This window comes from Panicum virgatum, chromosome 7K, assembly GCF_016808335.1.
Source record: "Panicum virgatum strain AP13 chromosome 7K, P.virgatum_v5, whole genome shotgun sequence".
In the NCBI taxonomy this organism is placed as follows: Eukaryota; Viridiplantae; Streptophyta; class Magnoliopsida; order Poales; family Poaceae; genus Panicum; species Panicum virgatum.
The window spans coordinates 47,825,678-47,852,390 of NC_053142.1; the positions used below are offsets into that span (position 1 = coordinate 47,825,678).

At 45.5% G+C, this 26,713-nt stretch overlaps 4 protein-coding genes across 5 annotated transcripts; all 4 read left to right on the forward strand.

Moving 5' to 3' along the window:
* The first annotated feature begins 29 nt into the window (after positions 1-29).
* Positions 30-749, forward strand: LOC120641824. Its single transcript, XM_039918084.1, has one exon. It carries the CDS (start codon positions 237-239, stop codon positions 711-713), a length of 477 nt encoding a protein of 158 aa, XP_039774018.1. The 5' UTR covers positions 30-236; the 3' UTR covers positions 714-749.
* LOC120641823 (putative disease resistance protein RGA4) lies at positions 712-9,430 on the forward strand. 2 transcript variants are annotated; one of them, XM_039918083.1, is made up of 6 exons: positions 712-1,416; positions 1,520-1,829; positions 2,105-2,635; positions 4,260-4,754; positions 5,572-8,923; positions 9,004-9,430. In XM_039918083.1, exons 1-5 carry the CDS (start codon positions 849-851, stop codon positions 8,570-8,572), a joined length of 4,905 nt encoding a protein of 1,634 aa, XP_039774017.1. In that variant the 5' UTR covers positions 712-848; the 3' UTR covers positions 8,573-8,923; positions 9,004-9,430. The 2 variants fall into 2 exon arrangements, with proteins under 2 accessions (XP_039774017.1, XP_039774016.1); XM_039918082.1 differs by having other exon boundaries at positions 2,105-2,628; positions 4,253-4,754.
* A 12,171-nt stretch (positions 9,431-21,601) lies between these two features.
* On the forward strand, positions 21,602-21,961 carry LOC120640340. The gene has a single exon (XM_039916178.1). It carries the CDS (start codon positions 21,602-21,604, stop codon positions 21,959-21,961), a length of 360 nt encoding a protein of 119 aa, XP_039772112.1.
* Positions 21,962-25,321: 3,360 nt separating this feature from the next.
* LOC120643122 lies at positions 25,322-25,830 on the forward strand. The gene has a single exon (XM_039919646.1). The coding sequence runs from the start codon at positions 25,322-25,324 to the stop codon at positions 25,679-25,681; it is 360 nt and encodes a 119-aa protein (XP_039775580.1). The 3' UTR covers positions 25,682-25,830.
* The last annotated feature ends 883 nt before the right edge of the window (positions 25,831-26,713 follow it).

Here is a 26,713-nt window from a genome sequence, read left to right on the forward strand (position 1 = left end):
AGGGCACAGGCTCCCCGAAGATGACAACACTACAGCAATGCTCATATGGTCACGTTGGTCAGTCGCTCTCACGATAAGGACCAGGGCGGCAAACCCAGATGCTCGGTTTTTCGGTTCGGTTCGGTTTCTCAGTTTCGTTTTGAAAGATTTTAAAAGGCGTGTTAAGGTCAAGCAGGCATATCTTTTGCTGCGTCGCCGCGTTGGCTTATATATTCAAGCATGGTATTCATCTCCGGATGCAGTACCAAGCTCCCGACCACCACCACCACCACCACCACTGCCCAAGCTCAGGACAAGATCCAACCACTTCTTCCACACACGCACACCCACACACACCAGTAGCGATCTCAGAGATGGAATTCACGGCTGTGCTAATCAAGATTGTGGGCTTGATCTCGGAGGCCTGCCGCACCGTGGAGAAGCTGCCGGCGGCGCTGATCACGAGCGGCATCGTTCAAGCTGCAGCCGCGCTCGCGGTCGCCGCCTTCAAGTCACCGTCAGGTATTTTCATCGGTCATGGAAAGGCGCCCTTGTACCTGTACTACGGCATCCTCATCGCCGTCATACTCTTTGGATTCGTCGAGGGTTCTGCCGGCTTCTACGTGTCAGGCGATGTGACTCGGCGGCGCGCCGTCGGGATGACAATTCTTTGGATTTCCATTTTGCCCATTGTCCTTGTGGCTGGGCTTGGAGGCTTCGTCATCTTGAAATAGTAGCTAGTTGCAGTCTTGCAGACCCTATCGTATTTCACGTACGTGTTGCTGTATACAAATTCAGGTTCTTGTGTGAGCGTAAGGTTTGATGCGCTTCCATTGTTACCCTGGTCTGTGTGTGAGGTTTAGGTTATTATGCTATATACAGCGGCACATGTTGTTAACGAAAAAGAAAAGTTCTGGGTTGTCATGCGGCTATGGTTTGTCCAGCACTCTGCACTCCCATCCTACTGTACTGCCACTGTTCCGCACGACTTTTGTCGCAGCTGGGCCACACATGCACTGCACTCTCCCCCTCACTTCCTTGGGTGGGCGACCCTAGCCAAAGTGCATTATTGCTCCTCCCTCGGATCCTCACCTTCGCTTCGCTTTTGCTCCGCCGCTGTTTCCACCGCCGAAACGATGGAGGCGGTAGACCCTCTCGTGGAGGCCGCCGTGCTCTGGCTGGCGCAGACCATCCTGGAGGTCCTCTTTGCCGGCGAGATGGAGACATGGATTCGCCAGGTTGGGGTCGCCGACGACACCGAGAGGCTCAAGTCCGAGATCGAGAGGGTGGAGGCGGTGATCGCTGCTGTGAAGGGAAGGGCGGCAGAGAACAGGCTGCTGGCCCGGTCGCTCGGTCGCCTCAAGGAGCTGCTCTACGACGTCGATGACATGGTCGACGAGCTCGACTACTTCAGGCTTCAGCACCAGGTCCAGGGAGGTATGTGTGTGGATGTGTCTGTTCTCTGCGGTCTGCACAGTAAAGGAAAGCTCTTAGCTGACACTATTAATTTTCGCATCCTGTTTCATTTTGTTTGGCGCAGGTACGATTGCTTTGGATAATCAGCCCCAAGGCATGGATTTAAATGGTGGAGCACAACTAGTTGATGGATCGAGGGATAACTCTGGCGTACCGAATAGAAACGACCGCAAGAAACGGTCGAAGGCATGGGAGGAATTCAGCATAACAGAAGAAGACGCTGAAGGAAAGCCTCTGAAAGCGGAGTGTATTTACTGTCACACAGTGGTTAGATGCGAGACTACTAAAGGGACATCAGTTCTGCACAATCATCTCAAGAGTGTGAATTGCAAGAGAAAACGTGCTGCGATTGAACAAACGCCAATACCTTCAAGGTACTGCTTATCTTGAGGATATCTGCATGCAGAATCCACATCCTTGGATTGGTGCAGTTTTGCAATATCGAATTATGATTACTTTTGGACAAAAATAATGAACCTGCGACGTTCCGGAACGGCACCTTGGGATATGCAAAAAATTTAAAAACAAACGATGTGTATTTTATTTAAATTATGATAGATACAGTTTTGAAATGCAGTTATAAATCTAAAAAAATGAATTACAGTTATAAACTTGTAGTAACCAGTCCATGATCTTTTCCCCCCTGCAGTGATGACGTTGGTGCACAAAATGGTGCCACCATTTCGCCTCATGATTCAGATAGAAGAAAAAGAATGAGAAGTGATGAGGTGTTAGCACACAAAACTGCAGCTAACACACTCCTCTGGGACAAGGCAGACATTTGCAACAGAATCCAACAAGCAACTCATCAATTACAAAAGGCTATCAGTGAGGTTCAGAAGCTACACGGATTGGGCTCTGTTCCAAGTTGGAATCTCTGTCAGAATACAGCTGCCGATCCATGCCGAAGAACATCAAGTCTTATTCAATGCAAAATGTACGGGAGAGATGATGAGAAGAACTCCATCATAGAGCATATGAGAGGAGACAAGCCTGACAGTGTGATTGTTCTTCCTATTGTAGGCATTGGAGGTATTGGGAAGACAGCACTTGCTCAAATCATATACAATGAACCAACTGTGAAAAGCATGTTTGATTACAGAATATGGATTTGGGTGTCTAGCAACTTTGACGAAGTGAGACTTACAACGGAGATGCTAGACTTTGTTTCTCAAGAAAAGTGTGTACTCGACAGACCTTTCTTCCTCGCTGCCCCCCCCCCCTCCCGCGTCGCCCTCCCTGGCGACTCGGGGGCGATTCCGCCGCCGCCGTCCAACCCTCCGCCGTTCGCCGCCTCTGGTGGCCGCCGCCGCTGGCGACCGGCCTGCGGCGGCGGCCCGCGGCTGCGCCGAAGCCGGCGTGCCCGCTTCCCCTCCCCTCTCCTCTCCTCTCCGCCCCTTCTCTCGAACTCCATGCCCGGGTCGCCCACCCCTTCCTCCCTCGCCGCCGCCGGTCGGCGCCGGTTGCCGGGGACCAGATCCGGCGATGGGGTCACCGGATCTGGCTGGCCCCTGGGCGGATCTGCTCTCGCCTGGGCGGTCGCCGCCGGGCCTACCCCGTGGCCTCGGTCGCCGTCGTGCCTGTGGGGCGGCCGTCCCTCGCGTGGCCGGCTGCCGGTCCGGGGCGCCGCCGCTCGCGCCTGCCTGGCCCGCTGGCGGGCCGCCCTCGCCGCCGCCGCTGGGGCTTGCCTGGCCCGCCGGCGCCGCCTCCTAACCCGGGGCTCGGCTCTGGTCTTGGGCGGCCTGTGGCCTGGTGGCCGCCGCCGCCGCTCGGCCCTGGGCCCGGGTTGCGCCTCTGGTGGCTGCGTCGTCGCCGTCGCTCGCCCTGGGGTTGTGCCTTGCTGCGCCTGTGGCAGCTCTGCGCCTCCGCCGCTCGTCCCGGGGCGGGCTGCCGTCCTGGACGTCCATGTCTTGGGGTCTGCGGCCGGCCCTCCGGTGGGCTCTTCAGCGCTTTGCCGCTCCTCGGCCTTCGGCTTCAGGGAGGGATTGGGTGAAGGCGAAAGCCTAGGTCTGCTTGCAGACCAATGACGGCGACGCCTTCGGGCGCCGTTGACCTTGTTGAAGGCGTCATTTTTCACCCCTCTTCCCTCCGCTCCGATGTGCTTTCCGGGTGAAAACCTTGGCCTTTTGGCCGGACGATGACGGCGCGTGGCGTCGTTCCCTCGCTGGAGGCATCGTCTTGGAAGCTCTGCCGATGGCTGCAGGGGGCCCCCTCCCCTGCTCTGATGTCGTTCTCGGCGTCACGACGGCGGCTGCTGAACCTGCCTTCGTTTCATGTTACCCACCACTATCACTCAGGTTGCCTTGGTTGCTTTGCGTGGCGGATGCTTTGCCGTCTTGCGGATCGTGGTGGCTCTCGGACGGATGCTTTGCCGTCTAGGTTGTTTGTTTAGGCGGATGCTTTGCCGCCAGGGTCGTACTTCTTGGGTGGATGTTTGGCCGCCGTCGTGCTACTGGTGCTTGCTCTATGGATGCTTCGCCGCTCAGGTCGTGATAGGTGGATGCTTTGCCACCGTTTGGAAGGCTTCCTCGGTGATGGTGTATCCTTTGTGCAGGTTTAGTTCTAGGGTCGCCGGTTGGGTAGCTAAGCCGGTTGTGGCTTCCCTCTTCTTGCTTCTTTTGTTGTATGTGTCGTTTGTTGCTGTGTGTTGGGTTTGTAGTTCTTTTTCAGTGTTTCTCTTTCGTTTATCCTTAGTTCTCTTGGGTCGGTCAAGCCCTGTTTGGCGGCTCCAAGAAATGTTTGTAAACTGCTTTCTTCTTAATGAAATACGTGCCAAGGCACGTTCGCGAAAAAAAAAAAGAAAAGTGTGTAGGTATAAGTAGCTTGGCTAAACTTCAGGAGATCTTGGTGACTCATGTGGCATCAAAGAGAACTCTACTTATTTTGGATGATGTTTGGGATGACATCGACAATTCCCGATGGAATAAACTGTTGGCCCCTTTGAGATCGGAAAATGCGAAGGGTAATGTGATTATTGTGACTACCAGAAAATTGTCTATTGCAAAAAGGATAGGCACAGTCCTACCATTTGAGTTAGGTAGTTTGCAGAATGAATATTTCTGGTTGTTGTTTAAAACATTTGCATTTGGTGATGAAAATTACAAAGAGCACCAAAGTCTAACCATTATTGGTCAGCAGATAGCAAAGAACTTACAGGGTAACCCATTAGCAGCACAGACTGCAGGAATGCTATTAAGAGACGATCTTACAACTGACCATTGGAGAAACATTCTAAAGAAGGAAAAGTGGAAATCCCAGCAACTCAATGGAGGCATCATGCATGCTTTGAAACTTAGCTACAACTAGGCAGGTTGGCGCGCTTTGCGCGCCTGTAGCAAAAGATTTAATGTAAAATAATAATAAAAATATATTATCGTATATTATAGTTAAAGTAATATCGTGCTGATATATTTTGGCAACTTGTTGATGTATTGAATGAAGTGTGATAGGTATAGTTGATAGATTGTCATATAATTATATTTTGCGAGTTTATGAAGTGGAATTAAAATCCAATAAGTAGTAGGGGCTAGCACGTGTAGACGTAGTGTATGAAATATGGTTATTGTTTTCATGTAAATAAATAATTAAATATATTTTGTGGGTGGATTCCAATTGAATATTATGTGGGTAACACCTAAATAACACACAGGGCCCATCCCTGTATAAATAGTACATAGAAGAATTTATTTTGTGTATGTTAGTAGATATAATTGATGGATTAGCTTACACTAATTATTAATTTTGGTAGAAAAAATGATAGGGTTAGAAATGAATGTATGATTCAATTATATTTTGCGAGTTCACAAAGTGAAAATAAAATCCAATATATAATAGAGGTAAATGTAGTATATAATTTTTTTTTCATAAAAAACTAAACATTTAAACACATGGGGCCATTTTTTAATTTTTAATTTCGAATTATATTTTTTTATTATGAACAGTACCCGATGGGGCCACATGAATAGTACCTTTTTATTATTTTTATTATGAACAGTGCCCCGACCCCACATGAACAGTACATTTTATTATTTTTTAAATGATGAACAGTACCCCGGGCCCCACGTGGGGCCGCGACGTATGAGCGCGCGCCAATTCCTGGCGCGTTAGTATAGTACTCAATGAGCTGCCCTACTATTTACAACAATGCTTCTTGTATTGTTCTATATTCCCCAATAATCATCAATTTCTTAGCAATGAGCTGGTCTGTATTTGGATCTCACAGGGATTTGTTAAATGTAGCCATTCAACTGAGAGATTGGAGGAGATAGGGCAGAACTATCTCACTGATTTGCGGAACTCTGGCTTCTTTAAGCAAGTTGAAACTAAAGATCCCACTCTAGGTGATCAAACATTCTATGTTATGCCTCCTCTTATGCATGACTTTGCAAGGCTGGTTTCAGGAACTGAATGTGCAGTTATAGATGATCTAGCATGCAGAGAAGTACTCCCAACTATACGTCACTTGTCAATTCTAACTTATTCTGCGTACCATGAAGATCAATATGGGAACGTACTTCGTAATGAGAAGTTTGAAGGAAAATTGCGAAGAGTAGTTAATTCAATGAGAAAATTGAGGACACTGGTCTTGATTGGGAACTATGACTACTACTTCCTCCAATCCTTGCAAGGCATATTCCAGAAGGCACAGAATCTACGGGTGCTGCAAATTTCTGCAGCATATGCTGGCTTTGGCTATTCTGCGTGCAATTTAGTGAATTCTACTCATGTTCGATATCTTAAACTTAGTGGCAAAGAGGACAATGATGTTTTGCCTGAAGCTCTGAGCAAATTCTACCACCTTCAAGTATTAGATATTGGCTTGGATATATGTTCTACTGTACCTAATGGTATGAATAGCCTTATCAGTCTACGGCATCTTGTTGCATCGAAGGCAGTGTACTCTTCAATCAGTAGCATTGGTAAAATGACCTCTCTTCAGGAACTACCTGACTTTAAAGTTGACAGTCGCGCTAGCTTTGAGATAGCACAACTTCAGTCCATGAGTGAGCTTGCTGAGCTTAGTGTTTCTCAACTTGAAAAGGTTACAACTAGAGAGGAAGCATATGGAGCAAAACTGAGAGAAAAACTTCACTTAGAAAAGCTGCACTTGTCATGGGCGAATAATTTGCCACAGGACAAATATGACAATGACATGAACTTTGAACCTTGTTTAAGCAAAGAGGTGCTTGAGGGTCTTGAACCACATCACAACCTAAAGCATCTTCAGATTTCTGGGTATTTCAGTGGTACCTCCCCAGATTGGCTTGTTAGCACTGTCTCAGTTACATGTTTGCAGACACTTCATTTAGAGGATTGTAGAGAATTACAAGTACTTCCCTCACTAGAAAGGCTTCCACTTCTTACAAAGCTGAAGTTAAGGAATATGTGGAAAGTAAGACAAGTATCAGTTCCTTCATTGGAGGAGCTGGTGTTGATTGAGATGCCAGAGCTGGAGAGTTGCTCCTGCAATTCAGTGAGGGACTTGAACTTGAGCCTAAGAGTACTGTTGATTGATAGATGCCGTGTATTGAAGGTGTTTCCTCTCTTTGAGAGCTGTGCAAAACTCATAATCGAGCAAAAGTCATGGTTGTCCGGTCTTAGCGAGCTTACCGTCCATGACTGTCCTAATTTAACAATATCACATACTCTACCACCTTCAAGTAGTGTTTGTAGATTGTCCATCACAGGAGTTTCAACACTTCCAGGGATGAACGGATCAACCAATGGAGAATTGACAATTATGGGGTATCATAACTGTGGTTGGGATATTTTTTCCGGAAGTCCTGATAAGCCAACGCAACTGGATGACAATTTTTTGTCATTCCATCATCTCTGGGCCTTAACTAGCTTGCAACTAGAAGGCTACCGAACAATATCGATTTCACTCGGAGGTTTCAGGCAACTCGTCAGCTTGAAGACTTTGGAAATAAGGCGCTGTAGTAAAGTTTTTTTCTCTTCAGATGTTCTGCCAGAGCATTCTTGTGAAGACATGGCAGACGCGAATTTCAATGCTCTCCCATCTCTCAAGCATCTCGAGATTTTTAGATGTGGAATAACTGGGAAGTGGCTATCTGTGATGCTGCGACATGCACGGGCCCTAGAGGAATTGGATTTGTGGTATTGTAACCAGATATTAGGACTGTTGATGGAAGAGACAGGGAGCCGTTCATTAAATCACACCTCAATGCCACGAGCTTCATCAGCTAGTAATCCAGATGGACTCGTGCGCATTCCGTCAAATCTCATCCCCTCTCTCAAGAAAATAATTATTAAGTGGTGCAATGAGCTAACATTTCAGCGGGACAAGGATGGCTTCTCTGTATTCACCTCCCTTGAGAAGGTAACAGTTTTGGGATGCCCCAAGCTGATCCAGTCTTTGGTGCACAAATTTGAAAACAACGACCAGCGAAACGGAAGATGGCTTCTCCCGCATTCACTTGTCGAACTTGAGATCAGCGGTTCCCCAGAAACACTGCAGCCCTGCTTCCTAGAAGATTACAACTGCCTTAAAAAGTTACAAATAGGCTACAGCTCAAGTTTGAAATTGCTCCAGCTGCATTCGTGCACGGCACTGGAGGAGTTGGTGGTTGATGGTTGTGAATCACTCGCCGCACTGGAGGGTAATTTCACGTGCCTCAAGGAATTAGTACTGCGCGACAACTCAGGGTTGGAATCACTACAGCTATGTACCTGTACAGCGCTGGAAGCCTTGACGATTGAAGATTGTGCATCCCTTGCCGTGCTAGAGGGGAATTTCACCTGCCTCCGAAAATTAGAACTGCGGCGCAACCCAAGGCTAAAATCGCTGCTGCTGCGGCGTTTCAGCACAGCACTGGAAGAATTGCTGGTTGACGATTGTGAATCGATCGACACACTAGAGGACTTCGGAGCCCTCAGAGGTCTCAGGTATTTGGACGTATTCCGCTGCCCTGGCTTATCTCATTGTCTGGAGCGCCTGTCAAGTCAGGTCTACGAGCTGTGCGCTGGACTGGAAAGGCTTGGCACCGATGATTACTCTTTCCTCGCCACGTCATTCTGCAAGTGCCTCACCTCCCTTCGACGCCTAGAGTTTTGCGATCGTCAGGGGAAAGTGAGGAGAATGACAGATGAGCAATAGAGTGCGCTTCAGCTCCTCACATCCCTGCAGGATCTCCGATTTGGGTATTGCCGCAACCTTACAGATCTTCCTGTGGGTCTGCATAGCCTTCCCTCCCTCAGGAGGTTGGAGATCATTTATTGCTGTCGTATCTCAAGGCTGCCACAAAGGGGCCTCCCACCTTCACTGGAAGAACTGATAATCAACGGCAATAGTGGGGAGCTAACTGAGGAATGCAGAATGCTGGCAACAACAATAAGCAAGCCAAGGGTCAAGGTCAAAATTGGTGGGAAATATGTGAACTGATTTCTGGGTGGTGGTTAAGCAGACTTGTATACCGGCGCGGCGGGTTTCACTTTGTTGCCTTCTAAGGTATACCTCTACCGTTAATCATGTTATCTTCAGTTTTTACATCCCTCGGTGTCTCGTAAAAATAAGCCGACACTTTGCAGGCATTCAAGCTGCTGTACGTTCTACTACTACGATTGACTGTCTTCCGGATCAGTCTCATGGAACTGCATGTTGTTCAGGAAAGCGTTCGCCGTCCCCGCCTCTTCGGGATCACTTGTTGCAGGGCTCATGTTTGCCAAACAAGTGGCCAGAGGTGTGGTTCTTTCTACCCCAAAGCATAAAAAAACTGAATTTCTCGTGCCAGATTCTACAATGGTTTTATTTCGCTTATGAACCTTGTCCTCACGGGTTCACATTGCTGGATGCTAATTATTTTGTTCACAGTTATTCATCTCATCATGCAAACTGAGAGCTGAAGGCCTTATTATTTTTATTTTCTTGATTACATACTGAAGGGATCTAGCATGTTGCAAAAACTCTTTTCCTATCTTAATATAAAGATGCGCAATTCTCTTGCATATTCGATAATACTGAAGGGATCTTTATCCATAAAAAATGCTCTGCGAGTATGAAAAAGCACTCTCCAGCTCTCAACCTCTCTCGTGTGATTAACCAACGAGACGAATATGATGATGGGATGGAGCCAACTCATATCTTGCTCTGCCCGAAATCAGCGTGGGTCTGGTGGGGATCACCCTGGACTACTGGGCATACAACTAGACAGCTAGTCTGTGAAAATTTGAGCATGTGTGTGTGATATGCTACCTTAACAGTTATGAGAGCATTTTGTCTTATTTTTGGGTCTGACAAAGGCAAATGTGTTGTCCTCAGATTGTGCTTGTATCCTCAGGTTATATTGCTCCACCTATGGAGCCTTTCTGTAAGTAGTGGTGTGATAACTGTGCTGCATGACCACATGAATTTAGTAGTATGCTCAGCTAGGCTCAAGTTATTGTGAACTTAAGGTGGACGCCCTTTCCATGAAGCTTTGTGCTTACAGGCCCACACAACTTATCGGAGCCGTATGAGCAACGAAGTATATGGGCCAATAGTTGCCTGAAGGAACACAAGGAATCCTTCGAGAGGATAACAGCAACAGCTCTTGGTTCCAAATTGTACATCACCTTTTTAAGCAATGTTGTTCCTTGGATAAGCGAAAACAATTTGCGCATATCCCTTTGTAAGCAACTAGCCTATCAATTGGTGCTCCCGCTTAAAATTAATATAAAAATAAAACTTATAGCTAATAATTATAATTATCTATATATCTCACGCTCACTTTCATCTATTAAATATTCTAACACATACTTTAAAATACATATTTGTCGTTATCTAGTTGCAATAGATTTTATTTTGCATCGCACCTCCATATATATTTGCTATATATTTAATCGAACCATTTGTTTGTGAATTTGTTATTTTTATATCTTTCATCATACATGAATACATGGTGACACATATCACATGGTGACACATATAGTGGGTAGTATATTTAGATAAACAATAATAGAAATAATATATTAATAATAATAAAAATAGTCATTTAAAATTTTATATTGGTGCACTTTAATAGTTTTTAGAATTATATATTTTAGATTCAGACTTAGAGGTTACTTTAACTTCTAATTATAATATAATTGGATAATTTATATGCAACTTTAGGGGTTATTTGTGTTATTTTTCTAATGGTGTAGGTGGGTAATATACACGAAGATTATGAGGTTACTTTATAATTTATATATAATGGTAGAGGTTTGTAATTTAGATACATATTTTTGGAATTACTTTAGTCCATTTTCATAATAACATAGGTGGGTAATTTATTAGAAAAGATAACATATCCAATGACTATTATGATTAGAGTTGTCAGATTGATGACCGGATGTTTCTAATTTTTGTGAGATTTTTAGAATTTCTCTATTTTTTTAAAGTGTCCGCATAGGATTTTAAGTGGTTTCACGTGGAGACTCAAAACATACTCTCTCCACTACCAATAACTATTGTAATGGTTGGTACTAAAATTCAATCACCAAGAATAGAGTAGAAAGATAAATCCCTTTCACCTAGGTGAGAGGGAGATGTGCTTTGGTGATTACTAAAATTTAATTTTAAGTAATAGGGATCGGATCGGTAATCTTCTAGAGCACCTGCAATCATCAAGATATTAATTTGTTGGTATTAGAAAGAGTGACGAGCAATCTATTAGAGATGCTCGTGCTACTGCACCTCCGGCTTCGCCGTTCGTGGCTAGGCGGTGTGCCATACAAAAATTGGAAATTTCAGGCTCGTAGTACAACACAACACTATGGTGCTTCTTCCAATGGATGCCGGTGTGCTATGTACGATCTGATACGCCAACTACTCGAGAAAGAAAATGGCTCAGCGACTCAGAAAAGAGAAAATGGCCGGGGCTTGCAAGTTGCAAATGAGGTGCGTGACGGCCATTGTTTTTTTAAAAAAAGTACTCCTAACTGAGCTACGGTTACGGACATTTCAGATTCTATCACAAGCACCGTTCTCTCACTGACACGTTGGGCCCTCTTTATGCCGCTAACGTGTGGGTCAGGGTGGCAAGTGGCAACCATGAAGCGTCATACTCATACGCGACGAAACTTTTTTTTTTTGAAAATTACGACGAAACTGTGCCTTCGAGGCGGCGAGGGATGGGGAGGGGCTTTTTGCACGGTTTGGACCGTTGGTGTATACTAGTCAGAGCAAGGTTTATAGCGGCACCGACCGCCGGCTGGGAGGGAGGCGGTGATGGTGGCGGGCCCACCAACTCAGCCAATGGCAGCGGCCGGAGGGCCTCTCCGCCGGCTTGAGCGGGCGCGGAGCGAGACGCTCGCCTCTGTCTCTCTCCTCGTCCACATCAGCTCCGAGTCCGTTCACCGCCGGCTATAATACATACTCTCGGGTTTGATGGAGGGTCCTGATTTGCCCCATGGGCAGCAGGAAGGCACGGGTGTATACTTGCCCGCAGCCACCGCCGTCGCCCAGCATCCAATCATTCTACGGCTTGCCGCTCATCACTTGCTTCTGGTGTGGCTGGTATACATTGGCGTCCGTGACAAGCAAGAGAGCCAGGATCGGCCCCCTCTCCACCGCCGAGGTAGACCCATCCACCGCCTCCTTGTCCACGGCTCCGCATCCTTCTACTCCTCCCGATGGCAACTCCTTGTCGGCCTCTCTCAACTCCCTCAGCAACGAAGCCACAGGAGGAGGTGATCTGATGCCCATAGGGGAAGGTGATCAGATGCCGGCGGCGGTCGGGGGAGGTGATCAGACCCCCACAGGGGAAGGCGATGAGATGCCGGCAGTGGGTGTTCATCAGGTCCCCACAGGAGAAGGTGATCAGATGTCGGCTGTGGGAGGTGCTCAGCTGCAAGGAGATAGTGCAGCGCATGACGAGCTTCAAGAGAGATGCTTTGCGTGTAATGGAAACCACATGTTACTCTGTTGTGATGCCAAATGGAGTTGTCAACCTCCCGGAATGTTTGGGATGTCAACAGAAAAGCCATTCTACTATATTGCCCCTTCCGAGGAAACTAGAGGCAATATACCACATCATGTGGGAGATTCTCTGGCTAGAGCGTGGTTCAGGGTCTTTGGAGTGCCTGGCATCACTAGAACCTGGGAGATGTTATTTCAGACTGCGTCACCAGTAGGTTTGCTTGTCGATGTTGACATAGATACATTGGATGGCAACAGGAGCAACTGTATCAGGATGTTGATTGATCTGGCTAGCACCAATGGCGCACCATTCTTTGCTTGTATTGTTTATGGATATGAATCTGGTTATTTTGAGGTTCGCTTTGAATTGGAGGTCTAGTCAAGGTAAATTGAAAGGTAACCATGAAGCTAACTAGCTGAGCAGGAAAGAATGGTAGTAGAGCATTTGACTGAGGTGTACAGTAGAGATTTAGGACTCCAATTCGGAGCTCAAGGGATGCAAAAATTGAACCTCAAATGCTTGAAACTCTTGAATATATTAGGAAACAAAAGATTCTGGGCTGGAAGTCATGGATGAGAAACTGGTTCACTTAAGTCTAAGATTTATAGTCTGATGCTGGAGAGTTTGGCTGTTCACAAGCAAACAATAAAGCATTTGAAACAAGAGCATTCAAGAGGCTAGGAGGTCCCATCTACAGCTGGACTGTGGAATGCAGAAACCAGAAAGCTAGAATCTGAGGCAAATGGGTGAAGTTTCTTGAGAAGATAAAACATAAAGAAGTCAATCATGAACTTGAAGGAGAAGCTGCCAAGCTGGCTGTGCCTGGAACTGAGAATGAAAAGTTGGCTGGTCGCACTGAGGTGTTAAAAAAGGAAAGTGAATGTAAGTTGACCATACTCGATGAGTTGTAGGAACAGTTTAACTCTATGCATGCTGAGAATTAGCTGCAGAGAGCCAGAGAAGCTAGCTGCTCATGGGAATCACATGCCTAAACAAGGTGTCCAAAAGGAGTTTGGAGCTCCTGTATGCAGCTGAATCATCGTTTTATCCTTGGTGGCATACAATAAGTGGGTTTTCTTATTCCAAAGTGACTTAGATATGTTACCTTTTTTTGTAAATGTTTATGATCACCATCCAGATTCTCTTCATTTTAATCTGGATCCTTTCAATGATAACGATGATTCAGATCACTGTGACGCTCTATAATGGTCTCATTCATAAAAGATGTTATTAGTCAGGTGCCAATTGCCAAGGCATGCAGCGTGCATGTTTTTGTTTTCCTCAAAGTTTAAGACCATCAATTGTTCTCTGTTGCCATATTCATTTACAAATGATTTGCACTTCTACAAGCAGGTCGTGCTTTCCCTAATAAAGATAGTTTCCAGTGACAGTTCAACTCCAACAACTGGTAGCCTTCGGTGTTGCAGTTTTGATTAAATTACTTGTGAATGAATATTTGATATTGAAACAGTTTGTTTTAGTTAGAAGGATTTGCTAAACAATATGGTACTGCTGGTTTTGCCCTCCAGAAAGCAATCCCTGGTCAAGTCGTTAGCATTTTCATAAGAGATCCTGGTTTGTTATTTTTAATTTGTAGGATGACCAGTGTGGAAGTGATCACTAACTTGAGCTTCATTCTATTGACACGGGTTTCTGAAACTGACGAAAAGTTTCGTGTTGAAAAACACCTGTTAATTGAGTTTGGCTTGTGCGCTGCTGCGAAGAGTAAAAACTCTTGCTCTAAATGGGGCTACAGCGGCCGTTGAGTGTTGATGTACGAACTGATGCTCTTATTCCGGAAACTATCAGAGAAGAATTCGCGGGTTGCTCCTCATAATTCCCACTATTTGAACACAAGTCATTGACTGAAAGGTTGCTTACGCTTATCCCTACTTACGCTAACTGCTGGGAGAGTATGCTCCTGAGTTAAGTCATTATCATCTTTGCTATTGTGCTTACTTCTCATAACATTGGTATGCTAGTCTTGCATGTTACCAGTTCTTTTGGGATTTTGGATGGATATTAACTAATTATGTTATTTCTTTGTTGTTTTCCTTATCTATCCAAACAAAACGAACTAGTTCTTAGCTTTTGTTAATACACAATCATGAAGGTATCACTGACAGTTTGTAGTTGGGAATTATTACTCGGTTTGTTGTGCTCTTGTATATTTTGTGTGTTAACCCTCAGCCTCATGTCCCTGGATCAAGTGGTGTTTACTACCAGTGAGATAGATGGCTTGGATTAGGTAAATGCATCCCTTTACTAGGAACGTTAGTTTAGTTAATGCTTACTACTTTCAGACCCAAACTATACTTGGGTGCTCGTTCCTACTTCAGATTTGCAGGCCACTCATTTTTTTTTCTTGCTTTGTAGGAGAATTGATGAAACAATAAGTAACCAAGACATGTGTAAAATTTTAAGATTATCTTGCTTCTGTAAGTTAGCCATAATTTGGTAAAAATACACCATCTACCTGCTATCGGCAGGTTCTGTTCTCCATATATTCCAGAACTAGCGTACAAACAGAACGAAAATAATCCCTCTGATTATCTTTTTTTTTTGCGGGTAATCGCTCTGATTCCATAATTTCTCGTGAATCACACATTTTCACCTCATTAACTCTACTTGTACATTCTGAATTTCTTTTGGCATATATATAGTATATTGTCTGCAGATTGGCATGATGAACAGATTGGGCTACAACTGTCTGCAGCGGCCTGCTTATATTTTTGGAAACAATGGTTCTATTGACTGACCAAATGCAAATTTAGAGTTCTAGAGAATAGCACATCACTGAACCCTGATTGGAGTAGGTTGGAGGCTCAGTTATTTTCGGTACGGCGAGTTCCACAGTTATGTAGATGTTTGGTTTTGCCACAAGTATATTCACATGCAAGTGCCGCCCTAATGCCTAAGGCTGAATAACGAGCAAACGTTGTAACATAAGGATGAGTCCTGTACCATCGTCGACAAGGATTCTACTTGTGGAATCACAACAGCACCATCTGTGAAATTTTGATAGTTCTTCTTTTGCATATCTTTTCTTAAGAATGGCACATGTGAAAGAGGAAATGGACCACACGATTGCACCGAGCACCACAGTGCGGAACGAACTTAATAGCTCAGCGAATTCTTTGCCACATTGGTCATTGGTTAATTGATACTATTGAAAATCATGTGTGCACTTTCCCAGTTTTCATAGGCTATGTCAGTTTGGTTGTGTCAATTATGGCTTTTAACCACACTAATATAGCTGCTCATGCTACAACATGTGGTTACCAAAAGTTCAGCATCCAGCGCGAAATGATTTCAAAGCAATTGACTACAATGCCATGCTTAAGCTCTCAACATCCTATTGTACTTGAGAAAATATTGCAGATTTCTAAAAAAAAAAACCCTCTATTGTACAAGCAAATGCCTTGGATGACCTTGGCATTGTACTTAAACAATGATGAGGCAAAAATAATTCCTGACCAAGACAGAGTTACAAAATAAATATCATCGATCCAAGCGAGCTGTCTTTTTTGGAAATGATGAAATTCATGATAAAAGAATTATAATACAGTAGCACGTACCAATACCTTTGATCTCCACATAACCCCTCAAATGTCCCAACATATAGCCACATTATACATGCCAATGACAATCCATAACCAAATTTAGAATCATTTTCATGTAACAGGCGTAGATAGCACAGAAAATCATTAACGGCCATCATTCGTTTACATGCTCTAGGTGCCAATTGTTGGGACGTCGCAGAAGCTATCGAGGTGAGGAGCAAGAAATCGCGGCAGCAACCAGAAGCGAGGAGAGGAGGCTTGGTTCTTGAAATCTTGAATGTACGTATGAGAAACTGAGGATGAGCATAGTGGAAGACATCCTTGACGGAATCACATTTGCTTTTGCGGCCAAGAGACCAAAACGAGAGAAAATACCTTGATCTAAAAAGGTCTCTCTTACTAATATATACTCCCTCCATCCCAAATTATAATGTGTTTGACTTTTTAAACACCAAGTTTACCACTCTCTTATCCAAAAAACTTGTGCAAACATAGTCAAATTTAAATCATTCTTGAAGACCTTTTATTAATAAAGCAAGCCGAAGTGATATTTTGTACAAGTTTTTGAATAAGATGAGTGGTCAAACTTGGGATAAAAAAGTCAAACGAATTATTATTTGGAATGGAGGGAGTACATATATAGAGACAACAGTTGTGCTTACAATTTGAATGCTCATATTTTTGCTTATTACATAATCATGGCATAAAACGATAGAGAAGTTAATGAAAAACACAAAAAAAATTATTTCCCCTGTAGGCATCTGGCTAACCTCTGCATCAAATGGTTGAGGTCGCAACCCGAGCTCGATAGGATAGCTGTGATTGGTGCAGTGGATTCAATCAGTGCGAGCTGTGGAGACCCAAATCGTAATACTTGGGCGGGTAAAAAAAGAGGGCACACAAGCCTAGGGTGATAAGGGATAATATTATGAGATGGGATGAAAGTATGTACTTGAGCCTGATTTGCATTGAGATGATTTATTTCAAGCTTTGCAGACATAAAATAGGGAAAGCACTGTTGCATTAAGAGTGGAGCTCCAGCTCATGGGTTGACAAGAATTTGCCACCAGAAAATGATAACAAACGCTACTATTCTCATGTGCATATATGTGGGTTTGTCTATAGAAAGTATCAAGTAGGAAAAGCGGTGCTTAGACTTATGCTACATCAATGGAGTTATCGATCATTACTCTCCCACCTTTTATTTAGGTATAGATGCCTTGGTGCATTAGAGAGATGGTGGAGAAACAACGATGCTTGGTGCACGCGTTGGGTACTATACATCTTAGCATGAGTTACGAATACGCATTTATAATGAGGAAAATATTTGTTGGCTGCAAAATACCAAGAATCGCTGAGTAATGTGCTAGGGATGCGAGAAAAGATTTCTCATTTACATGCATTGGTGGAGAGACTCATGGTTATATGCATGAAGGACACTCCATCTTATCATCTCATGGTTTTTCATCTGATGATGAAGAAATTAGTACTAGAAGAGTTCCATCGTGGTTTAACTTTTTCATGCATCCTACCCTAACTGTCATTGTATAAGGGAGAGGCTATAGCATGTAACAATAATGAAGATCGTGATGCCTAGTGTGCAACGATGGTTGCTGTACTATATAATCATGCACAAGTTAGACTCATGCCTACGGCAGAATGTGCTACGGAGTAACAAAGAAACATTCTAAATGTTTACGTCATTTGATTTTTCCTTTGATTTTATGAATTATTATTATTTTACTTATGTATATTGTCGGTACCTCTAGACTAGGGTACTCCCTCTTGCTGCGTCAAGACTCGCGTAGTTATCCGTAATTACGCCCTAAGGATTTGAGCAGCCAGACCCCTGGGGTCCGACTCCACCTCACCGGACCAACGGTCCCGGACCCGCTTCCCGCTCAGGGACGGGTCCGGTGTCACCACGTGTCCCAGAGGTGTTGCTGTGTCTAGGCAAGAGCCTCGTAGTTATCCGTGAATCGCGCTGACGGCTTGAGCAGCCGGACCCCCGCGGTCCAAAGTCCTTCTTCCCCCGGTCAGCAGCCCCAGACTCATTCCTTGCTAGGGAAGGGTCCGGTGACGTCGCGTGTCCCGGAAAAGGGAGCGCTGAGACAAAACAGCCGGGGGCCCCGGACCTCCCACGAGGTCCCGGACCACCATATACTATCCGGACCCCACAGCGGGGAGGGATCGGACACCCCGCCTGGGGGGTCCGGACCTGCCACGTGTCCGCAGGCGCAGGCACGCGCGGGACCATGAAGCTTCCTCGGGAAGACTCGACTACCTACCGCATTCAATGCGGTAGGCGTAAGTGCGCTCTGCCACAACAGAGCCCGAGGCGACATTTGCCAGGTTGTACTATTGATCACGAGTTACCAAGGCGCACAGTGCAGCCGTTGGCGCCGCCCACGCCATGCGCGTCAGTTGCTACGCCAGTTAGACATGACAGCTCGGCTTTGCCCATCATAACGCCTACGCGGTAGACTCAACAGTCCACGCCGCAACCTACGCTGCCTCAACGGGCGCCTCGCCGATGGGATAGGTGAAGACCTCCCTTGGTCAGAGAGTCTACAGTGCGATGAAGCGCATCCGGGGAGAGATTCTCAACCACTGTAACATCATTAATGTCTTTTTCGTGGTATACTATACATCCTCGTTGGGCCCACCTGTCGGGGTCCAACACCTGTGTACGTGTCTCCCTTGTGCTATAAAAGGGAGTCGCCCGTTAGAAAAGGGATTAAGTCTGAAAAAAGGACTTAGAGGCAGAGGATAGACTCATCCCCAGACTCAAGAGCAATACAACTCTCAGTGGATGTAGGGTATTACGCTCTGGCGGCCCGAACCACTCTAAATCCTCGAGTGTTCTTGTGTTCCTGCTTCTTGGGTAGATCTGAGAAATCGCTTGCACTTCCCCGAGTAACCACCCTCTGGGATTAGGCGGGTGCACTACGCCACCCGGCTGTGGCCCTCCTTCTAGAGCCACGACATATATCATCTACTACACATAAGTGACACTAGGAAAGATCATCTAATTCTCTTCCACTGTTTGGAGATTTTGATTTTTCATATTGTTTTACCTCCAACCAATATTATGTTTAGTACATTTTCTATTATTTGTATCGTTTAAGTTTAAAGGGTATGTCTACAAGATGATAACTATGAAAATTTAATATTATTTAAGTTTATATCTTTTGTTTGTTATTATGTTACCTCAATATTTAGAAAACATCATTACATGGCTCTACCAAATAGGTCAGCATGATTCACTTATGCCCATAGCAATAAGGTCTACAAAGCACTATCACAAACATATTAGTCTATTTTTATTAATAAGATGATTCTACTATTCATGTATACGTAATGGTTTTATCTCATATTTATAAATGTTTCATTACAAAATATTTTATCTTTACTACTCTTTTTAAATATCCAAGTTTACTCTAGAGTGTTCATCACCGGTGGCGTGTACGATGGCAATGTACTATGGGGAAAGGACGCCACCGCGTCGACGTGGCGTCACCTGCTGGTTCTCCGCTACCACTAGGATGGCGAAGCCCACCGCGATGCAGCACAGCACCCTCCAACAGTGGCGGAGCTGTCCAATTTGTACGCCTAGGAAAACTATTTAAACGCCTATACATCATCTACTAAACCCACACACTCATACGGAGTAGTTCATATAATTAAATGACAAAATGCTTAATTTCAAGGATACGAAATAGGTACCTACCTAATGATGATTTGCCAAAGTCTTTGTAAAATTGGGATCATCTATCAAACAATAAATATACCAAATTGGCTACAAGATCATTGAAGATTTCATATTTGATATTATGATGGTAAATCACTAACTGCCATATATTTCTTATCACCGTTATAATCATCAGCTGTTACAATCGGCATCTTCATTAAACAAATCTACAAATTCGGCGTAAAAAATAGCTAAAACAACCTGCTTGCTAGTTGCTGCAATGTACTTTGCCGGGTTGGAGTAAATAAGCAACCAGCTGTGCGCATGTGCATCTCTTCCTCCTCGTACCAAGCGACCGCCTCTTTGTGCATCTTCTCGAAGGACGTGAGGAGGGCGCTGGCGACCGTTGGAGAAGGCGAGGCGGATGGCGGCGGCGAAAGCGTCGGGCGAGGCGTACCCCCCTCCCGGCTCTCGGCGGCGAGGTTGACCTTCACGGTGCCGAGGCCCATGGGAGCCCACGTTGGTTGGAGGTTCTCAATAAAGAAAACCACAACGAAAGGCTGAGGCTTGAGGGCCTGCAATTTCTGTGAACTTACTGGGCCACGTTGAACTTTCGGCCCAGCTAAAGCAGCTGCCCACATAGAGTCTACGGGCCGGTAACCGGGCCACGGCATCACAAGTCCAGCACGATCCTCTTCACCAAACAGGAAAAAAAAAAAGGTTCCCAACGTGATGGTGCTGTTGCGTGCGGACTTGCTTGCGGTGAGACGCCGCGGTGCACTGAAGGAAGATGGTGCTGGCGGATGCGCGGATCAAATACGATGGCACTGCATGCAGCGTGTGAAGGGTACATTTATCATTGACATTTTGATCCGGAGACTGATCTGTCTGGCGGCACCATGATCATCCTACCACTGTAGCTCTGTGTATGGCAAAAGGAAATCTCAATCGATGCACCAATCTGTTGCTTCGTGCTAGTTTTGTTTCTACCTTGTCGATCGAGGACACACGAATGAACCCACTAGCCCGTGCCTCCTTTGTATTACGACGAAAACAACATGAACAACATGTACAAGCAAATACATTGGATTATCTTGGCATTGTACTTGAACAATGATGAAGCAAAAAATAATTCCTCACCTGAATAGGATTACAAAATAAACATCATCGCTCTCCACGTGAGATGTTTTTTTTTTGGTGGAAATGACTTATGAGAAAAGAATTGTAATACAGTAGCACAGACCTTTGATCTCCACATAGCCCCTCATGTGACCCAACGTTATTCACATTATACATGTCAGTGCCGACATATAACCAAATTCAAAATCATTTCCACGTAACAGGGCGTAGATAGCACAGAAATCGCGTTAACGATCATAATTCATTTACACGCTCCAGGTGCCAATTGTTGGGAGCTATCGAGGTGAGGAGGCAAGAAATCTCGGCAGCGGCCAGAAGCGACAGGAGAGGCGGCTTGGTTCCTTGAATAGCTTATGGGCACACCCGAGCTCGATCGGACAGCTACGATTGGTGCGGTGGATTCAAATTCAATCCACGCGACACGTTCCAGTCAAGTTGCAGTGTACGAAACGAAAGCGAGGGCACATGCTGCTTCCGAAGGCTGACGACACTGCGCAACCAGCCAACCACGATGGCGCGGGAAACCGAGCTGGTGCTCGGATTCGGATCCGGTTTTCAGTTTCGGTTTAAGAGGCCATCTGAGCAGGTACTCACGGGTCAAGTCTACGGTTGACGGCGCCTGTCTGCTCTAGCTCTCGTGGCCTGTAGGCTTGCCAAGGCTTCCAACCCGAATGGCGTTGCCGGGTTCGGTTCGGTTCCTGTTGCGTGCTATAAATACTTGCCGCCACGAAGCTGCCTTGCTCCACGCCAGCTCGCTCTTCCTCCTCCATCCAAGATCCCAAAGCAAACGCCTTTATTTCCTCCTCCCCGTCGCCGTGCGCCGAGCTCAGCTCTCCAGCTAGCAGCGCGCAGAAATGGACGTCCTCGGCAGGATCGCGCGAGCCATCTCCAACGCCTTGCGCGACCCGGAGAAGCTACCGGGGGCGCTGATCCTGTGCGGCGTCCTCGAAGCCGCGGCGGCGCTCTCCCTCGTCTTCTTCAGGGTGCCTGGCGGAGTGTTCCTCCACCATGGCGACAGGGCGCTCGTCTACGTGTACTACGGGGTGCTCATCGCCGTGGTGGTGTTCGGGCTCGCAGAGGCGTCGACGGCGTTCTGGGTGGCAGGGGACCCGAACGGCCGGCGCGCCGTCGGGATGACCGTCCTGTGGCTCTCCATCCTGCCTCTGATCATCGTTGCCGCCCTCGGAGGCTTTTCCTCTGCGCCCCCAAAGTAGTAGGTGCTTATTACCAGTACTCCGACCTGTAGATAGGATGTCTCCTCCACGTACTCCGACCTTGATCAGGATTTCAGTGTTGCCAGCTTCCGAGGCTCTGCACTGTTTTGTTGTAACCATGTATCAGTTCGATTATTGTTGTTAACTTATGGATTTTGATGCAACACTACTTGTATTCTTGTAAAATTGTGCCCGTTCTTCAGTGAAATTTGATTGTTCAGTTGCACTTGGACGAGGCTCTGCCGTTTCGGAACCAGAACTCCATGAATGCTTGGCGATTGCTCTTGCTCTGTCTGCTACTCTGCTACAGTACTTTTCTTCGTCAGGAAGACATGAAGGGGAGGCCCTCACAATGTAGCGGGATAGGGTGGCCGTCGCCGTTACACTTACAGCCCCTCTCCTCGTGGCTCAATCCTCCCTCGCTCCGAACGCCAGAGATTGTCAGATTCAGACGAAACGGGCCGCGGCAGCTTCTCTGTTCTCTCGAATCTTAGACCTCACCGCGTTGGGAAGAAAAGGGAGGGAGCCAGGCGAAGGGGTACGTGGGCAGTGGGCTTGTAGCTTTTATGGGGCTGCTTGCAGCTGGCTGGAGAACATTCAGCCCATTAAATAGGCCTGTTTTAGATATATTCTTCACATTTCATTTTTTTCCTTTTTATAGTTTATTCCATGTGATTTATATTTACATGGTCATTATTCTACTACCTCCGTTTCAAATTGTAATTCATTTGACTTTTTTGACTCTAAATTTGACCACTCGTCTTATTTTAAAAAAAATTGACTCTAAGTACAACCTAGGGAAGAATAATATTTCTATATTCAATAGTTAATATTGAACAAATTAGTACTGAACTACTAAACAGAATGCACATCACCAACGAACCAAACAAATATGGCACGATATTATAGTGACCCGTCACTAGTCCATGCACTATTTGCCGCATGCTGGTAAAGTATTACTGTATATGTAGAATGGCTGGCACTTGTATCCGAAGTAAAAAAAAAAATGCATGTGTTGTCCTTAAATCTGTCATAGTGTGTTACCGGGTCCATTAACTTTGAAATGGGGTGGGTGGTATATCCATAAACTTTGAAAAACTTAGCGACAAGTTTTAAAGCTTGCCTATACATTTCACTCTAAACGCCAATTAAATAGGATTTATTCAATAATACTGTAGTTTAAAAGCTACTTTTTAAACAACTTGTGAAACCTATATCAACAATTGGCAGTAACGAACATTATATTTCTTCAGGCCCAAGATGGAGACGGGTGTTCGGGAGAATAGACGGGTTTTTTTTTTTTTGCAAGGTGATCAGGTACTCACCAAATGGCACGGTTGGTACAGTTTTTTTAGAGACTGTTTGGATCCTCTTATTTTGGAGGAATTGAAATCTAATTAATAAATTGGACTATCTAGTTTAGAATTTCACATTCCACCACTTTCTAAAGTTTAGATATAAGTCTATCCTAAATTCATAGGGTGGGAGATGGAAATTGATTTTATGCACCACCAAGCTATGTTTCTATTCCGTAACTTATATCACGCTCTTTGGCTCACTCTTCTATAGTAGAAATATAGCACATAAATATCTCTCTCATATGGTCAACAATAGTATACAAATATACTCCGTATATAATCATATTAGTTTAATAGGTTTATGTCTAAATTATGATTGCAAGATTGCAAACGAGGCCTTAGAGAATCCAATTTAGAGGACCCAAATTGGAAGGCTTCTAAAATTTCTAGTGAAAAATAGATGCTGATTAACTCAAATTGGGCTTCTTCATATACTAAATCAATTTTATTACGATTTTTGTTACCAGCACGGTTATTGCACTTTTTTCCCTTATAAAGAATCAAAGTGCTTTCTGTGGGATGGCCAATTGGCCGCGGCATTAGCCGCCGCGCGCCCGGTAGGGGCCAAGGACCTTGAAACGACACAGGAAAGCGTGTCGGGTTCTCGGTTCGGTTCGGGTTATGAACTGGAAGCAGGACAAAGAATATCTGCTGCGCGCGTGGGGACTCGTCGCTTCACTTTTCTAGTTTTCTTGACTATCTCATCCCATGTGATGTGGCTCAGGATGAAAATGGGTCGGCATTGGTTGACCCAAACACTAACCCACAGTACCCAACAAATATTTACTGGGTTTTGGGTCGACCCAATCTAGACCTCCACTGGGTATTGGTGTTTTGGGTCAACCCAGAAACATCAGCAAGCAGTGTAGGTTGCCATAGGAATCACCGAAGTGCATCACCGAAGTGCCAACCTGCTTCTCGTTCTCCACCTTTCCCCTCCTCGTCGCCTGACCTTTCCACGCTCCTCGTCCACAATCCACATCCCCAACATACGGCAGATGTGATGCAATCGCCGTTGCTGCTGTCATGTGGGCAAAACTAGATGAGCGAGCCCCAGCCATGCAGTTCAAGCGATGGATGTTGCAAGTTGCAACTACTTGAAGGCATCCAAATCCAAAAATACGAAACAATCATGGATTCAGAGTTTCAGACGGATTGAGTATAGAGAATTAGCTTTTCTATAATTAAATCAATTAGCAAAATCATTGGGGGAGCACATCAACCATGGCAGTGCAGAAAACCACACCGCAGGGCGGGAAAAGCTCGCCTCCGAGCGGTGGCCTTGTGGTGCCAGTGACGGCCTCGCCAGGCAGCCCTTGGCTTGGCTTCCATGGCTGCACGCCTTAGTTCACAGATTGGAGTAGCAGAAGCGCACAGAATTAAATCATTAAACCAGGCAGCTTCTTCTTCATGGCTTCCGCGAACTTGCGATCACTGGCAACCAGTCGGCGGCTACCCGCATGCCTGCACTTGCATGCGCAGCAGTGGCGCAAGCTCCTTTAACCACTGCAGCATTGCCCCGCCGTTAAATCCACCGGCGTACTGACTTGGATGTAGAAGAAAACGGCGCTAGGGTCACCCTAGTAGGGTGTAGAAGGAAACAGCGCCGGCGAGACGGCCAGACGGACGAGTTGACGACGCAGGTAGTAGCGTCGGGGCCGCGGCGACGTAGGATATAGGGATAGCGATTGGGTTACCCAATAAACCCAGTAAACTCGACACCAATTGGAACTAAAATTAAGTGGGTTAACTTAGTGGGTATTTACACTATACTTTATAGTTTGGGTATTGGGTCATTGGGTTGACCCACTAAAACCTGCATCCTGAGATGTGGCCGTGACTTGTGAGCCCCAGTTTGCGGGTTCGGTTCGGTTTTCTCTCGGGTTGAGCAGGTGCTATATATATATGCGATTATGCATCCACAGCTAGTCCGCCACTCCGACCACCTTTCTCCAAGCTCAAACCAGAGCAAAAAAGCACACAAACTCGATCGAGAGCAGAAATGGAGTTTCTGGCTGCCTTCATGCAGATCGTGAACATGATCTCCGAGGCCCTCCGCAACGTCGAGCGGCTCCCGGCGGCGCTCATCTCAGGCGGCGTCGTCCAAGCCGCGGCGGCGCTTGCACTCGCCATCTTCAAGGCTCCCGCAGGTATTTTTCTTCACAACGGCAAGGGGCCCTTCTACCTCTACTACGGCATTCTCGTCGCCGTAGGGAGCTTCGGACTCGTGGAGGCAACGGTGGGCTTGTGGGTGTCCGGCGACCCGAACAACCGGCGCATCATTGGGAAGACCATCGTGTGGGTGTCCATCTTACCCCTCGTCCTTGTTGCTGGGCTTGGAGGCTTCGTGATCGTGAAATAGTGGTTAATCGCAGGCTTGCAGCCGCTGTTGTATCTTCATTTTTCCACTCTTGTCAGCGTGCAGCCTAGTTCATCTATGCAGCATTGGGTTTTAGGTGTTTGGGAATTGGGGGTTGTTATGGTGCAGTTCTTCAAGCGAGTGAAGGTTTTTCTTTTAGGAGAGAGGTTAAAGGTGTGGATCTGATGTAGGTTATCTTGTATTTGGGTCTCTGTAATCACAAATGATGCATTCATCTCTTGTGTGAGCATAAAAATGCAGCAGTTGCATTCGGTTCGACCTGCCAAGCTCTGAACCATGTAGCGAAACAGAGCAACAAGGTGATCAAGAACAACTCAAGTTAATTTCCTTTGCATACAAAAGGAAACCATATCTGTTGCAAGCCAAAGGCAAGATACAGAAGCTGCATGTTTCTGAATTGGGCGTCCCCTTAACATTGAGCGCTGAATGCTGTCTGAAACGGAAATAGAGAACAGAGTGCTCTGCTTCGATCAAAGAGCGGAACCCAGAACAGCCATAGCGCTACAGAACGATACGAAAAGAGCAATTACACTGCATTATCATGGCACCCTACTTATCTACTGATCGACATTTCACTAATGACTTTTAGCCCTGTAATAGTAATATTAAAATGAAAGTAACGACACTGTTATTGCTGCCGTTGTTGTTATGTAGTCTAGTAGGTACGCCTTCCTTCCATACACATGTACTCCCTCCGTTCCAAATTTGGAGAGTCAAAACAATCTCAAGTTTGACAAAGGTTATAGAGAGAAATATAAAGATTTATGATATTAAATTGATGTATTATAAAAATATAACTAATAAAAAAATATAATGGTACTTAGTTTATATAATAAATATCATTACTCTATTATATAAATTTGGTCAAATATAAAAAAAAACTTTGACTCTCCAAAGTTGTTGGAATGTCTTATAATTTGGAACGGAGGGAGTAGTAAAAAATTTCATGGTCATTGGATCATTTGTTCTCGAGAAACTAAAGAGTCTGATATAGCTTGGAATTAAACTCTTGAA